At 45.6% G+C, this 16,427-nt stretch overlaps 1 protein-coding gene across 1 annotated transcript in view; it reads right to left on the bottom strand.

The window, feature by feature from the left end:
- Positions 1-14,127, bottom strand: part of LOC135820149 (P-selectin-like) — a 19,164-nt gene extending 5,037 nt beyond the window's left edge. Inside the window, exons 1-10 of the mRNA XM_065333461.1 lie at positions 14,028-14,127; positions 13,533-13,706; positions 12,879-13,052; positions 12,425-12,610; positions 10,431-10,604; positions 8,954-9,127; positions 7,956-8,129; positions 5,916-6,089; positions 5,344-5,517; positions 4,180-4,350 (exon numbers count right to left, since the gene is read on the bottom strand). Of these exons, the coding sequence (XP_065189533.1) occupies positions 4,180-4,350; positions 5,344-5,517; positions 5,916-6,089; positions 7,956-8,129; positions 8,954-9,127; positions 10,431-10,604; positions 12,425-12,610; positions 12,879-13,052; positions 13,533-13,706; positions 14,028-14,127 (1,675 nt within the window). The remainder of the gene's footprint in view (positions 1-4,179; positions 4,351-5,343; positions 5,518-5,915; positions 6,090-7,955; positions 8,130-8,953; positions 9,128-10,430; positions 10,605-12,424; positions 12,611-12,878; positions 13,053-13,532; positions 13,707-14,027) is intronic.
- Between the last annotated feature and the right edge of the window lie 2,300 nt (positions 14,128-16,427).

Genomic DNA, 16,427 nt, shown 5'->3' with positions numbered 1-16,427 from the left:
CCATGGCGCGACAGCTTGTATAGGAGCCCGCGTGTCCATACTGTGTCGAAGGCCTTGCTTAGATCAAAGAAACATAGCATGCTGTAATGGCCGTTCTCACGAACAGAAGACATCGATTGAACAAGTCTGAGAAGCTGCCAGGACGTAGAGTCGCCTTTTCGGAATCCAGACTGGGACGGATGTAGAACAGGAGACAGGTAAGTGTATAAGTGGTTGTACATAATACGTTCACACAGCTTGGAGATTGTTGACAATAACGAGATCGGGCGGTAATTCGATGCATCGAGCTTACTTCCCTTGTTCTTAAAGACCGGAGTTACAATTGCGTGTTTCCAAATAGCAGGGAAAGCACCAGTTGCAAACGTGAGGTTAAAGATGAGGCTGAGAGGGTATGCAATACTGGAACAAAATAGTTTCAGGAGTTCATGAGAAATACCGTCCGCTCCCGCAGCCTTTCGGGTCTTAAGGTTGCGGATTTGCTTTGCCACAGCAAAAGGCGTGGTGGTGACATCTTGCAACGTAGGTGTAGTTCTTCCACGTGATGGGGCGTCGGGTGGCTTGAAGTCTGGCACATTCCATGAAGGATCATCTTGTGTTCCAAAACCAATAAACTGTTCGTTCAAAGCATCTGCCACATCCACAGGGTCAGAATATAGAGTACCAGCGACAGAGAGCTGAGTTACAGTCGTTCTGCTGTTGCCTTGGGGAGATCGAAGCTTCCGGACAAACTGGAATAAACTTGGTGATGCGGGTCTTGCCGTGGATGCACTTAGGGATGAGATGTACAGTCGATGGGCAGTTCGAGACATATTGCGAGTAACGTTTCGTTCTCGTCTGTAAATAGCGAAGTTGTCAGCCGAGGGAAACTTTCGGTAAACACTATACGAATCTCGTTTTTTCTTTATTTGATGTCGGAGGGTACTGGTCAGCCAGGGGGGGTTCATATGGATACGCTTGACAGCCGGCGGCTTCCGCCTGGGCAGAAATCTTGCACAGATGTTATGGAAGATAGAGTAAAAGTTGTCCACAGATATGTCAGGATCGCGCCTCTCCAGGCTCAAAGCTGCTGGCCAATGTATGTGGGACATGGCAGTATTCATACTCACGACAGTGTTGCTGTCTAGAGAATCCAAAGAAAATACACTAAAATCAGGGACATCCAGGGGAGTCGAACGAGCATCACGAGAACGATATGTGGGCATTTCTGGGCAGGGTACAGTACGGATGTGGCCAACCACGATAGAATGATCGGATTGACCAAGTGGTGCTGTAGCACGGAGGCAGGATATAGAGTCCGGTATATCAGTGACAACTAGGTCGAGAGCTGCCCCCATGCCAGACAATGACTCATGTGTTGGAAAATTTACGAGCTGCGTGAGAGAGAACATGCCGAAAAGACTGTGAAGCTGGCGACCAGCGGCATCCGTGGTAGTTCCATGCCATTGACATGACTTAGCATTAAAGTCTCCCATCAACATGATAGATGTTGTTCGGTTCTTAAGGGTACTTAGACAGTGCTGGAGGGAATTGCAGAAGGTGTTGATACTTGATGGAGTAAGGGCTGGGGGCCGATATACTGCACCAATAACCAACTTCTTCACATGAGGCGCCTCTGGGAAATGTATGTTAGCAGATGACAGGGCTATTTCCACCCATGTGGCTTCCAGGAGAGGGATACTGAGGTCAGATCGATGGGTGACCTTTGGAAACATCCCAGACCGTACCATGATACAGACGCCGCCATATGCATGGGTGGCATCGGTAGCTGACCTGTTTTCATCTGGCGGACGATCTCGGCGAAAACAGTCATATCCAGGGACCGTAAAAGACGACTGTGGAGAGAGCCATGTTTCCGTTATGCAGACAATGAGGGGTTTAACTGTGGAACAAATGTGAGCCAGCTCGGCAGTCTTGTTCTTAATGGACCTGGCATTGATGCACATTATAGGCTGTGATCCTGCGGTTGGCTGCGAAAGTGGGTAAAAAGGCTGAGCTAATGGATTAAGTGTGCTGTTAGTAGTAATGTTTGGGGAACAGTGAGGAAGTATCTGGGGGTTGAGGTTCATTATTGTGCAGACTGATCGACGGTTGTGTTGTCAGCTGTACTTATTCTGTCAGCCTTGAATCGCCATTCTCGGGCTGTCACTCCGTCAGGCCAAAAGTCAGTGTTTTGCACAGCTTCCCAGTCATCTTCTGTGACGACTACGTGCGCGTACGCTAGGCCAAAGTACTTTGTCTCAGAGACGGAGCATTTCAGTACAGTCACTTGCTTGTTTTCGCACCATTTTGCGATGGAGGAAGCAGAGCAACCAGGGTGGATTCTTCCAACATGAACAGCTTTGCATTTGGTACAATGGGCGCTGCGCAGTTGCTCATGTTTGCGGGGTGGGCGCTGGTAGTATGAAATGACGTTTGTCCGGAGGGCTTGATCAGTATGTGTCCCCGTATTGGAGGTAGCTGACTGTGTCATGGGAGAATGCGATGGGAAGTGAGCTTTGGGACGTGCAGATACTACTTTTGCACTGCACGAGTACGGGTTGACTCCAGAGTGCGTATTCCGTGCCTGTGCTGCTCCATCCAGCTCAGGAGAGACTTCTGGTACGGGTACGCTAAGTACGGGTGCGTCAGGTGCGGGTGTAACCTTTTTGAATTCCGAACTGCCAATTTCTCTCTTCAGAACTTCAATTTCGGCGTGGAGGGCTGAAATTTCGGCTTTTTGGCCAACCTTCAGTGCCACTATTTCAATGCTCAGGTTTTCAATACAGGTCGTCAAAGATAATAATGCATTCTCTAGCCTGGATACATACGTTCCGGCTCGTGCATCCACACCAAATGCCCGGAGGCTCTCCACCAGCTCAGCACGGGACAGCTTACTCACGCCCTCTATGCTGTGTTTTGTAGCCAGTTTCCGCAGGTCGTCGAATCCCAGCAAAGCTAAGTCCTGGGTCCCCTGGGCCTCCGACGCGTCAGAGTCCATGCCTACCACTACTACTACCCGCTACTATGCTCCAGACCGGCCTGATGCCGGCTGGGCTACTGGAAATCTACAAAGACTACGGAGCTCTAAAAACTCAACCTGACCTCACCTACTAGTTACACATATTTATTTACTTTATCAAAGTAAATGAGAGATGAGAAATGGGAGGTGGGTGGGTGAAACACAATGATCTGACAAGAGTGATCCGCACACAGAACGAATCGAAATATAATACACACTACGAGCAAGGAAGAATGATTGTCGCAGAGAACGGATCGAAAATATATAGCAGAGCAAACTCTAGCAAGACATGCAACGATGCATGCCACCCACGTTAAGCTACGAGCAAGCGTCATCATAACGCAGCCACACGCCTTCCACATCGGAGGCGAGCGACACGCATGAACGCCAAACTTTAGTATGACACGTTGAGTGCCTTCGACGCATGCCGCCTACGTTGAGCGTCGCGCATGAATGAATGTCGCGTTGAGTGTCACGTTGTATGACACATAGAATGCCACGATGCATAGAGTACCATGTGAGCACGTACAGCGCACGTTCATAGCAGCATAGTTTGAGTGGTAGCACGAAGCAGCCGCGTGCACCCATTAATCTGCATTATTACTATAATGCTACACACACACACACACACACACACACACACACACACACACACACACACACACACACACACACACACACGCACACACACACACACACACACACACACACACACACACACACACACACACACACACACACACACACACACACACACATACACATACACACACATACACACACACACACACACACACACACACACACATACATGCACATGCAGAGAGAGAGAGGGTGTTCAAAAACAGAACAAAGGAAAATGCCAGGAAGAGAGGTGTGAGATGCAATTGGAAAACGATAAAGAAGATGACGAGGTTCTGTCACTAAACTGTCACTGCGTCACAACACAGAATAGTAGAACAATGGCATGCCTTGGCAGATAATTGTGACAGAAAATGGAGCAGAATTTGGGACCTTCACTGATAATCCTAGTGCATGTGTGGCCATGGAAAGGGGGTGGGGGGGTGAGGAAGAGAATTAAGTTATAGGCACCACACGACCCCCAAAGTCTAACTCGACTAAATGTTTGAAAACTCCTACGCGGTGTGCGCAAACCTTCTAACATTGGATTTTACACCTACCAGTGCAATGTGGAGTCCCTGACCATTGTCCATTCGAGAGACAGATAATGGAGCTACTACCGTTGATTTGGTATCCAACATTGCATTCAACTTTCACAACATGTCCAGCTCTAGTGATGGTTGTGGGAGTAATTCCGTTCTCAAACCGCAGGGCTGGGCATGTTTCTATAGCTAAACACAAAGAAAAACAGAATGACAGCAGAGGTGGAGTTTGTTCATGGATGTCATAGAGGAACAATATCACCTAGAAGATTGCAGTGTTTCTTTTTCGCTTGGGTTTGAAAATCTTTATTAATTTTACATACGCAATTTCTGATTTCTTCTCCAGTGTATGATTTATTGAATTTTAAGACATTGTGTTAGTTTTTGCCGGTAAAAGAGGCCCGTCAAAAAAAAGATTGTAGTGTTCACAATGAAAATGTACCCGTACTGTAATACCGGGTGTAAGTGACCTCTTGTTTAGCGACCACCTAATTTTAATGGACCGTTCTTCCACGCACGGACAGTTCTACACAAAAATTGCACCGGATGCGGAGACCACCTGCGTTGTGCGACCAGAGACCCACTTTTAGCGTACCAAGTGCCATATTGGACCTGCAGCCAGCGACCAAAAGCAACCAGCAGTGTCATAATTATTGGCTGGTAGGGTTGACTGCAAACGGGTTGAAATGCGCTCTGAGTCTGAAGCAAATGCGCGCAGTCAACAGAAGTGACAAGCGACCAACGTGACAGTGCAGGATGCGCTGCATGCACTTGAGTGAGGTGTGCTTTGTTTGCAGGAAAATAGTCTATGCTCTGCGCCTGTGAATATGAGTACGTGCCTAATTATGGAAGTGACAAACATGCACGGGTATGTACACAATCCGACATGCCACGAATGTATGGGACCTGGCTCTAAAGACCACCTGGCTTTAAAGACCACTTTTGCTTGCACCGTGGGGTGGTCCCTTTAAAAGTCAGGTTTTACTGTATTTCAGTGACTTCAAGTGGCTGAGGAAGGCTGTAAGTTAATTAAACTACTGAATTTGCTGAATGCTGACACCTGCCAATATACATTTGCGATAGAATCAGACAAGAAGGGGGGGGGGGGAGGGGTGGCTAACTGTTGACAGTTTCAGAGTGGAGCAGCACCAAAATACCTACATTACACTTCATGAAACTTACGTTGGCAAGTTGGCTGAGGTGCAGACCAAACTCCTTGCAGAAGACATGTTATAGTGGCGACACCAACCAAGTTGAATCCTTCATTACAAGTGAAGTTTCGGATTGCTTCGAATCCGTTATCTCCAGGCGAGACTGAACCATTTCTTGGATGTGTCAAAAATGAACAAGAGACTCCTAGGAGGGTTTGACAAATGAAAAATAAAAAAAATAATTACAGTCTAGGGTCAAAGAAAAGCAATTCGGAGAGTTTTCCTTGTGATTGCACAGTACATGAACCTTGTGCTCAGATTTCAACGCTTGCTCTGCACATCAACAAGCGACATTGACTCACGCTACTATCTAATGTTCACGAGATGTTTACTCACGCTGGAAACGGAGCGTCAACGTAATTTAAATCCCTGGTGATGTTTTGGCCACTATAAGAGTTGTGATTGCTTCGTGTGTAAAACTCAAAGTTACAAGAACAGTTACAAGAAAAGAAGGGGTGAGAGGGGGAGAATGTCACATACTGAGGACAGTCTCAAAGTGAAACAGCACACGCACACAGCTACTTTGCACTACATGACACTTACGTTGGCAAGTTGGCTGAGGTGCAGACCAAACTCCTTGCAGAAGACACGTAATTGTGGCAAAACCAACCAATTTGAATCCTTCATCACAAGTGTAGTTTCTAATTGCTTTGAAACTGTTATGTCCGGGCGAGACGGAACCATTTTGATCATGTGTCAAAAGCGGACAAGAGACTCCTGCAAGGTTGAAGATTGAAAAAAATTGTTCAGGGTCAAAGAACCGCAATCAAGAAAGTGTGCCTTGTGATTGCACAGTAGCGTAAAGTCCGCTGCAAACGCCCGCCCTTTCTGCAAGATCTGCGGGCCTGTATGCACTTTTAAAACTCAGGCACTGTCACAGAAAGCGTATGAAAGTGCATATCACACCGCAGCGTGAATCCTGCTTTACTATTGTTAGGTACCCCCTCCCGTACCTTTTCTAGCTGGCCTGCATGCACTTGCGTACTCACCTTTTGTCTCCTTTTGTTCCGTTGGCCTTGGTAGCTACTTGCGCGCCCATATTTGCCATAGCCACCCAGGCCCTTTATCTTGCCGTTCAGACTTGCTCTCTTTCTCACTCGTCAATAATCACCATGTAGTCGTTTCGTTCGTCTTGGTCTCTTGTCCCGTCTCTAATAAATGTCGTTCCACCAACCTACCTGTTCCCGTTGTAATGTCTGGATAATGTGTCGTCAGTCGTCCTTTTTTTCGTATTCAACATTGGCGCCCGATTATTGATCGACCCACGACCCTGAGATCATCCCATGCCCAGCCGTCATCAACCGCCATTCGTCTCGTCTATGTCAACCTCGTCTCGTCCATGTCAGTCTCGTCTCTCCTACGCCAACTTCGTCTCGCCTCTATCAACCTCATCTCTCCTACGCCAACCTCGTCTCGTCTCGTTCAAGCCATGCAGGTCAGCTACTTTTCTCTCTTTCTTTTTTTTTGTATGCGTTCCTTCTTCGTCAAATTTATTTTCGTGATTTTTTGTAGGGTGTGTGCGCGCGTGTGTTCATACAACATTACCAAGTTAGGGGTCCAATCATGGTGAGCCACGCTCTAATTTTTGGATGTTTAGCAAAAGTGTAACTAGGCTGTATTAGCCGTGCAAAATACTAGTAATTCACGTTCCTCGTCAAACTCCAATAGTTATTACACACTATAAGTAGTACAGGAATGATCTGTACTGTAGTGCATTTTTAGTGCACACTTTTGTGAGATCCGTGCACGCGTGCAATATGTGTGTGTGTGTGTCTTTTTTCTCCTCCAGTCATTTTTTAAAATCTTTTTCTCTCTTTTTTTTTCTCTCCGCGAGCACGCGGGATTTTTTCATGGAGGGGTGGTATGTTAGGTACCTCCTCCCGTACCTTTTCTAGCTGGCCTGCATGCACTTGCGTACTCACCTTTTGTCTCCTTTTGTTCCGTTAGCCTGGGTAGCTACTTGCGCGCCCATATTTGCCATAGCTACCCAGGCCCTTTATCTTGCCGTTCAGACTTGCATTCTTTCTCACTCGTCAATAATCACCATGTAGTCGTTTCGTTCGTCTTGGTCTCTTGTCCCGTCTCTAATAAATGTCGTTCCACTAACCTACCTGTTGCCGTTGTAATGTCTGGATAATGTGTCGTCAGTCGTCCATTTTTTCGTATTCAACACTATGGTAAACTTTAAACCAGTACATAATGCTGATGTTCCCTGCTCTATGCCGACTCGTGTTCTGTTTTGATTTCTCATTGTTCACCTATCTGTCTCATACAAGTTACCAACTACATGTAGTTAACTTCGCTAATAACGACAGCGGATATAACGACAATTCGCTAATAACGACAGCGGATATAACGACGATTCACTAATAACGACAGCGGATATAACGACAATTCGCTAATATCGACAGAATGCCCATGCCCAGAGCAAAATCCCATCAAACTGTAACACATGATCATAATGAGACTTCGGGTATAAGGACACTAGAAGGGATGGGAGAGGGAGCATGTGACATACTGAGGACAGTTTCAAAGTGAAGCAGCACACACACACACAGCTACTTTGCACTACATGACACTTACGTTGGCAAATTGGCTGAGAAGCAGACCAAACTCCTTGCAGAAGACATGTAATTGTGGCAAAACCAACCAATTCGAATCCTTCATTACAAGTAAAGTTTCGAATTGCTTCGAAGTTGTTATCTCCAGGCGAGACTGAACCATTTTGTGGATGCGTCAAAAATGAGCAAGTGACTCCTGAGGGGTTGAAAGGTTTTGAAAAAACTTAACAAATTGTTGAGAGTCAAATAACAGCCCTGAAGAAAGCTTGCCTTGTCATTGCACAGAACCGTCAAGTCTGCTGCAAACGCCCGCCCCTTTTTGCAAGATCTGCTTGCCTGTATGCACTTAACAAGCAAAACCCCATCAAACTGTGACACATAATAATATAATGAGACTTCGGGTATAAGGACACTTCGCGAATAAGGGCACTTTTCTGATGCCCCGCAGATTGTCGTTATACGCAAAGTTGACTTTATACTATTTTTAGTTATGGCCGCTCACCACTGTCGATCTAGGCTTTCAATTGGTTATTGTTGTAGACCGCTGTGTCACCTATGCAACCAGCAGCACCGATATCAATGAACGTGAACAGCCCTTGTGAGTCTAAGCAAGCTAGTAGCAGAATGGCGGTGTATCCCTTGTACGTCCAGTATACGTCTCCGTTTTCTTCTGGCCCCACTATACTATGCCCAGGAAAGTGCCTTTGACAGCACATCGCAAGGTTGGATTCCGATAGCTTCTGAAACCTTCTCATGCTGCGGTTCAGCTGGTGTCCCAGAGGGAACAAAATAGCGGAGGAATATTCTCCTCTGCAACAGCACCAACCTATTGACTTCCAGTGCCACAGGTAGGCTGTAAGGCAAGCTACTCGAAGTTGCTGAGTGCTGACACCTGCTGAGAATTATATATTTGTGATAGAATCAGACAAGAAGGGGTGGGAGGTGGAGAATGTGACATACTGAGGACAGTTTCATAGTGAAACAGCACACCCACACAGCTATGCACTACATGACACTTACGTTGGCAAGTTGGCTGAGGTGCAGACCAAACTCCTTGCAGAAGACATGTAATTGTGGCAAAACCAACCAATTTGAATCCTTCGTTACAAGTAAAGTTTCGCATTGCTTCGAAGTTGTTATCTCCGGGTGAGACTGAACCATTTTGTGGATGTGCCAAAAATGAACAAGAAACTCCTGAGGGGTTGAAAGATTTGCAAAAAATTAACAAATTATTCAGGGTCAAAGAATAGCAATCATGAAAGTTTGCCTTGTGATTGCACAGTACCGTAAAGTCCGCTGCAACCCCCCCCCCCCCCCACCCCATTTTTGCAAGATCTGCTGGCCCGTATGCACTTGACTCAGGCACCATCACAGAAACTACACGAAAGTGCAGATCACACTGCAGCGCGAAGAGAGCTTTGCTATAGTTTACCATAGCTTTGCTTTGGTAAACTATAAACCAGGACATAATGCTGATCTTCCCTGCTCTATGATGACTCTTGTTCTGTTTTGATTTCTCATTGTTCACCTATATGTCTCATACAAGTTACCAACTACATGTAGTCAACTTCGCTAATAACGACAGCGGGTATAACGACAATTCGCTAATAACGACAGCGGATACTGTAAAAGCCATATATATATATATATATAACTAAGTGCTAACTCTAATGAGTAAATGAGGTGAAATCTGTCGTTAAAACAGAAATCATTATACAGAATTGCTGAATTTCCTATCATTTCTCACCTGTATAGTTTTATTACCTGTGCAAATTGTTCCTAAGTTTGTGCTATTTTTCTTACTATGCTTGTATCCTCGCTGTTTCACTCCGAGTGTATAAAACCTATTGTAGTTTCATCATTATCTTTAGTCACGAATTCCATTGATAATTGTGACAAGAAAACATTCTGGTATACATGATTCGTCCCCATGGTTGTGATATGAGTGCGCATTTAATAACAGTCTGTTATATTCATTGCATTATTAGGATTATTGTCTCCACGTCGCCTTTTTACGTTATACAGAAATCGATACATATACTATCCAATTGAGCGTTGAGAATGAGTGAGAATCGTTACCTTTGGTACACGTAAACTAGTCAATTTTGGGAATTCATTATATGCGTCTCCTTAGAATAATGGCTTTTACAGTATAACGACAATTCGCGAATAACGATAGAATCTCCATGGTCAGAGCAAAGTCCCATCGAACTGTAACGCATAATTACCGCTCAGCATCCAAAGAAAGCCGCTCACCTGCGCACGCCTCATTATTGAGTCGAGGGTTCAATGGACTTCTCCGTGTGCGCTAGATTGAAGTCATGAGTCGGTCAAGTGGCAAGCAAGCCGACGGGAAAAGAATAAGATTGACTGTCGCAGGAAACAGTCTTCTTGTTATTATTGCCAAAATATAGCTACCACTACCGGTACTTCGTAATGTGACATACTCGTCACGCAATTTAATTATTTGAGTATTCTCACTCTAAAGAACCCTTACTTGCACATGTCGGCGCTGGGTTTGATAAATTTCCATTCGTCAAACATACAGCGACACTGCTGCCCGTCAGTATATAGCCTTTGTTGCAGGCAAAGATGGTCACACCATTAGGAGAAGTAGAGCTGCTAACAATTGAACCATTGGAAGGTGGGCTGGGTAAAGCGCAGGATATCACTGAATGAAACATAAAACAACAAGACAAGACAAATGTCATGAGCTGGGTGACAGGCAATTAACTGAGAGTATGTAGATCTAAAACACCTTTGAGATGCATATTCCTAAAACACCTTTGAAATGCATATTCCTCCAAGTAGGTATCTTTCATGAAAAAGGAATATGTTCACTTTCCCTCACTGTACCACTGTGTGTGTGAGAACATGGCAGGTTACTGTTCGCAGGCAGACCGTACACCAGAGTTCTAGTCAAAATAGCAGGGGAAGTGGAGGGGCATAGAAAACAGCACACCGCCACTAGGCTCTCCTGTTGATTTGCTGGCGGTGTGCTGTGGCAATGTGTGGAGGTCAGCCGGAGTTGTGCTGTGGGGGTTGATGAGAGAAGTTTTGATATATGAGCCGCAATCAGCGAAAACGACCCTTAGAGATTTCGTAATTTTTTCGAGAAAAAGGTCGATTTGTGACGTTCAACGATTTTTTGATCGCGCTGCAAACAGCGCGACGACTTCTTGAACTCTTTGCTTGAAGTAATTTATTTTGAAGTTGAAGGGGTGTCGAGTGGCAACTCCAGTGTTCCTTGATCTTGTTGCGATGGCTGCGGACGCCAGAGCTGTTCGCAGAGCACACACGGCAGTCATTGTCTACAGCTAGCTCGAGCCTGGTGGGGAGTGGATGCTGAAGTAGCCGCTGAAGTTCAGAATGAGGATGAAACGTTCTTTGGTTCCGACATCGATGTCGACAGCGAGGCGGATCGCAGCCGTCATCTCCTGCTGCGATGCGGCTCAAGGCGGCCTATGACTCGTCAGAGTCGGAAGCTGAGGAGTCGTCACCTGAGATAAATTCTGAGTCTGGGGCTAGTGACGGCAGCGACGTCGTGTCTTCAGCTGCGGAGGAAGAAATGGAAAACGAGATTGCGGAACGACTCCACGCAGGATGAAGCTTCGAATATGTCGATCATCTCTCCGCACTCATTAGCTATTCTTTGTCATTATAGCTGCTTACTTCACTATTTCAAAAGTATTCAAGTTGCCCACCCACCTTCGAATGCTGAATATTTATTGTACACATACATCGTATACACACATTGCACCAATTTGGAGTACATATTGTAGATTGGTGTATACACCCGTTTAGAATCGGAATATTGAACTTTTTCTTGGCTGAGGTCCTTCAGTAGATGTGGTTCAACAAATTTCTAACCAAAAAGGAATTTCGAAAATGTTGACCCTAAGGGCTGTTTTCGCTGGTTGAGGCCCATATTTGAAAATTTGTAAAACTATTAGGTAAAGTGACAAAGAAAAAGGAGTACGACAAGACAATAAGGATGGAGATAGAGATAGAGATAGATAGACAGATAAATAAATAGATAGATAGATAAATAAATAGATAGATAGATAGATAGATAGATAGACGAACGGACGGACGGACGGACGGACGGATGGACAGACAGACAGATATATAGATAGATAGATATTTAGATAGATAGATCAGAGCCTAGAGCCCTCCGCATCACCAATAACACTTTTAAAACAGTTCTGAAGGATTAACGTCACACCCTGGATGCTGTCTAGAAATTCACACCTTCCATTTCTATATTGACTGAATCCATACTTTCTGCGCTAATACTGGAATAGCTCCTTCAACTAAGAAACCATCCACTCGGCCATCATGGCAATATTTTCTGTGCTGAATCAGACACCAACCAGCTATCGCTAGGCTATGCTTTATACTGGCCAAATCCCACTGAACATGACATGTTCAGTGGGATTGTAATGGTTGCCTGATGATTGCATTGAGCCCCAAGTCATTACTTCAGCTTACATTTGCATGATGGAAGAGAATCACGGGTAGGCCATTGTCCACTACTGTCACAGGTGATTACTGCTGCTCCTGTTCGCTGATATCCTGGAAGGCATATTGTGTTTGCTGTGCCTCCAATCGTAAAACTAGAAGGCGCGGTGTTGAAGTAACCATTAGCAATCAACGGAGTAGCTGGACATGTGATGACTGTTAGCAGTTAAGCAGAAACAAATCATACCCACAACTCAGATTGAAAGTATACACGTAAATACATTTCAATTGACTTCGCGTAGGAGAAGTAGGCTGTAAGGGAAGCTAGTGAGGTTTCTGACTTCTCACACCTGCTGAGAGAATACACAGTCACGACAGAATCAAACAAGAAGAGGTGGGGTGGGGGGGGGGTGGGAGGATGTGGCTTACTGTTGACAGTGTTATAATACAGTAGAACAGGTACATTGCACTACATGACACTTACGTTGGCAAGTTGGTTGAGGTGAAGACCAAATTCCATTAAAGAGACATGTAGTTATAGCAAAACCAACCAATTTGAATCCGTCGTTACAAGTGTAGTTTCTAATCGTTTCGAAGTTGTCATCTCCTGGGGAGACCGAACCATTTCTTGGATGTGTCAAAAGTGAACAAGAGACTCCTGACAGTGGATGAAAGATTTAAAAAACAAAACAGTGAGTCACTGTAAAAGCACAGCAATCGAGAGAGGATGCTTGGTGATTCCACAGCAGATGAAACATTTCCTCATACATACATGACTGTCTTCAGCCTACACCAGATCTACTGATGAGGGATGAATGATGTGTATGAATCAGAGACCGGTGCTTTATTGAACAAGTCGAAGGTTCGATCAACTTCTTGCGTGCGCTAGATTGCAGTCGTGTGTCGGTCAAGTGGCAAGTCAAGTCGACGTAAAAGCATAAGATCGAGTGTGGTGAGGTTCCAGTTTTCTGGCTATTATTTGCAAAGTAGCGAAAATAAAGTCACAACGCTGCATACTCTTCACATAGCATATTTGCGTGTCTCTCTCTATCTATCTATCTGTCCCACCTCTCCCGCTCTCTCTCTCTCTCTCTCTCTCTCTCTCTCTCTCTCTCCCCCTGCCCTGAAGACGCCTTACTTGCACATGTTGGCGCTGGGTTTGATAAATTTCCATTCGTTAAACATACAGTGACACTGCTGCCCATCAGTTTATAACCTTTATTGCAGGCAAAGACGGTCACACCATTAGGAGAAGTAGAACTGCTAACAATTAAACCATTGGAAGGTGGGCTGGGTAAAGCGCAGGATATCACTGAATGAAACATAAAACAACAAGACAAGACAACTTTCCTGAGCTGGGTGACAGGCAATTAACTGAGAGTATGCAGATCTAAAACATCTTTGAAATGCATATTCCTATAGGTATGTGTCTCACATGAAAAAGTAAGACATTCACTTTCTTTATCTTACACATGCATTTTTCTGATTTCTTCTCCAGTGTATGATTTATTGCATTTTAAACCATTTTTTTTTTTTTTTTAGCTTGATAGATAGATAGATACTGTACAAGCTGCATTGGATTGACGGTCCCCGAATCCTGACCACCATGACACCACCGAGGGCAGTTGCTAACCAGCACCGGCGCTCCACTCGCCACCAGCAAGAGAAGCAGCACCAGCGCCAACTAGCACCGACACTGCCCGCCGGAGCCAGTAATAGTGCTCTCCGATCATTCCCCCATGCCACGATCCGAGACTGGAATCGTCTCCCATCTGCCCTGCTACGCAACCTTCCCATGCAGAAGGGAATGCAGGCATTCAAGGAAGGCATCTACAAGTCTCTCCGCAGTCGAGACTGGCACTCAGCCACAGATGCCTTCTGAACCCTCCCCGAACACCCTCTCCGCTTCCACCCTGGCTCCCCCATTTTTATTATTTTAATGTTTAAAAAACAAAACAGTGAGTCACTGTAAAAGCACAGCAATCGAGAGAGGATGCTTGGTGATTCCACAGCAGATGAAACATTTCCTCATACATGCATGACTGTCTTCAGCCTACACCAGATCTACTGATGAGGGATGAATGATGTGTATTAATCAGAGACCGGTGCTTTATTGAACAAGTCGAAGGTTCGATGGACTTCTTGTGTGCACTGGATCGCAGTCGTGAGTCGGTCAAGTAGCAAGTCAAGTCGACAGAAAAGCATAAGATCGAGTGTGGTGAGGTTCCAGTCTTCTGGCTATTAGTTGCAAAGTACTTCCTCCGTATAAAAAAACTTCGTGACTTTTTTGAAAGCTGCGCAGAGCTCTGGAATTGTTTCGTTTGACTCGGAATAACACTTGTGGCATTGTCTAACCTGTTTACAAGCTATAAACAAAGGAAAAAGCAACTCAGACGAATGAGGTTGAGTTTTTTCAGAGTCTTCGTCGCTCATGTCATTGTCACCTGACGACGCCGACTCCGCATCGCCAACAGTCGCAGCTTCCGCTCGCATTTCGTTCAGATTCTTGTCACCTGCAGTGATGATCCGACGTTGGACTTTGGCTACGTCCTCTTCATCTCCAGAGCTGTGTACGAATCGGTGTCGACTATATTCAGTTGTTCCAACGCGCGACCTCCATTATGCCGTGAAACGAGTCGTACAAGCACATCCACACGCTTCGCATTTTCTCGCCGGGATAATCCTCCCAAGCATTCTACAATGGCTTCGAGGAGGCCCCTGCGATTCCCCTTGGTGACAAAGGAGATGTCTGACTGGAGAGAGGCGAAGAAAGCCAGGCCATCGACATTCTGATCCTGAGTCTGCGCGGGTTGCACGACGACTGAAATGTTTCATCTTGCCGTGCGAGCGAAACAAATAGATTCTATGTTCTCACGCAGCGTAGATCTATGGGGCCGCGCACCGCAAGTACGAGCCTGGCCAGTTTCAGGGCAGCGAGTGCCGCGTGACTCCCTGTTCCAGCCACGAGCTACACTTTGTCACTGTGTCTGTTTCGAGCAAGTAAGTGTTAGTTTTTTTTCATTTGACTCTTGAGTTTCTGTCGGCAACCTCCTCACACGCATGGTGTCCGTGGAGAATCTGCTCGGGATCAACCAAACTAACCTCGACATGGACGTGGGTTGTCGATGACAGCCTTTGGCGCAGTTCGTTGAGCAGGTTCTTGCTCAAAAACACCGTTCAAAAAAGTCACGAAGTTTTTGTATATGGAGGAAGTAGCGAAAACAAAGGCGAAAGGCTAAAGGGACAAGCTTATCTATTTTTGCGGATTTTCTTTCATAAAAAATAGACGTCACAGGCTGCTCTTCGTAGGTGTCCGCGTCCCAGCGGTCCGGGCAAGCGACCGAATCTCAGTGGGACACTTGGCCGTGGCCTTTGTACTGGAATCTGTGGGAGAGCCTTTCAAGGGACTACACACCTGGGTACCCGGGTACCGGGTATGGCTCCTTTTTTGTTCCTTTCCTTTTTATTTGTTTTTGCTGAGAAAGAAACGTTGCTGGATGGAAAGCTTTCTGTTCCCGCCATGCGCCAGGGCCTTTGCTCTAGTAAAACCTTGCTGGCTGATAATGGTCATTGCTCGTGATGTCAACTTAGAAGGTGACGGGAAGCTGGGTTTCTTGCCATTTCCAACTTCCTGACTCTGAAAATGTAGCTTGAACTAAGAGCTCCAAATATTTCAGTTTTTCGATGTGCCAGACCTATTGTTACGACCTGCAGAGATGAGGAGCAAGTGAGGCGTTGGATTAATGCCAATAATGGTGTTTATGGCCCGGACGACGCCAGCGGTTTTCACTTGTCAGGAGGACAGCCAAGTTGGAGCAGGCAGATGACAGATTATTAACTTTGAGCATTTATAGCAGAGTGGGTGGCTTGCCAAAGAGAATCGTCTCAGTACCTCATGGTTACTAGTATCTGACAAATGTCTCTTATTGCTAGTCTGCACTAGAGCATTAGCAGAATTGATCATGTCACAAGTAGTGTCAAGACTTGATGTCCTACGATTATACTCAGATCATGTTGCTACTTCACAGGAATA

Source organism: Sycon ciliatum, chromosome 6 (genome assembly GCF_964019385.1).
Source record: "Sycon ciliatum chromosome 6, ocSycCili1.1, whole genome shotgun sequence".
Taxonomy (NCBI): Eukaryota; Metazoa; Porifera; class Calcarea; order Leucosolenida; family Sycettidae; genus Sycon; species Sycon ciliatum.
The sequence above is the reverse complement of the archived record's forward strand: the minus strand, read 5'-3'. Positions and strand labels throughout refer to the sequence as shown.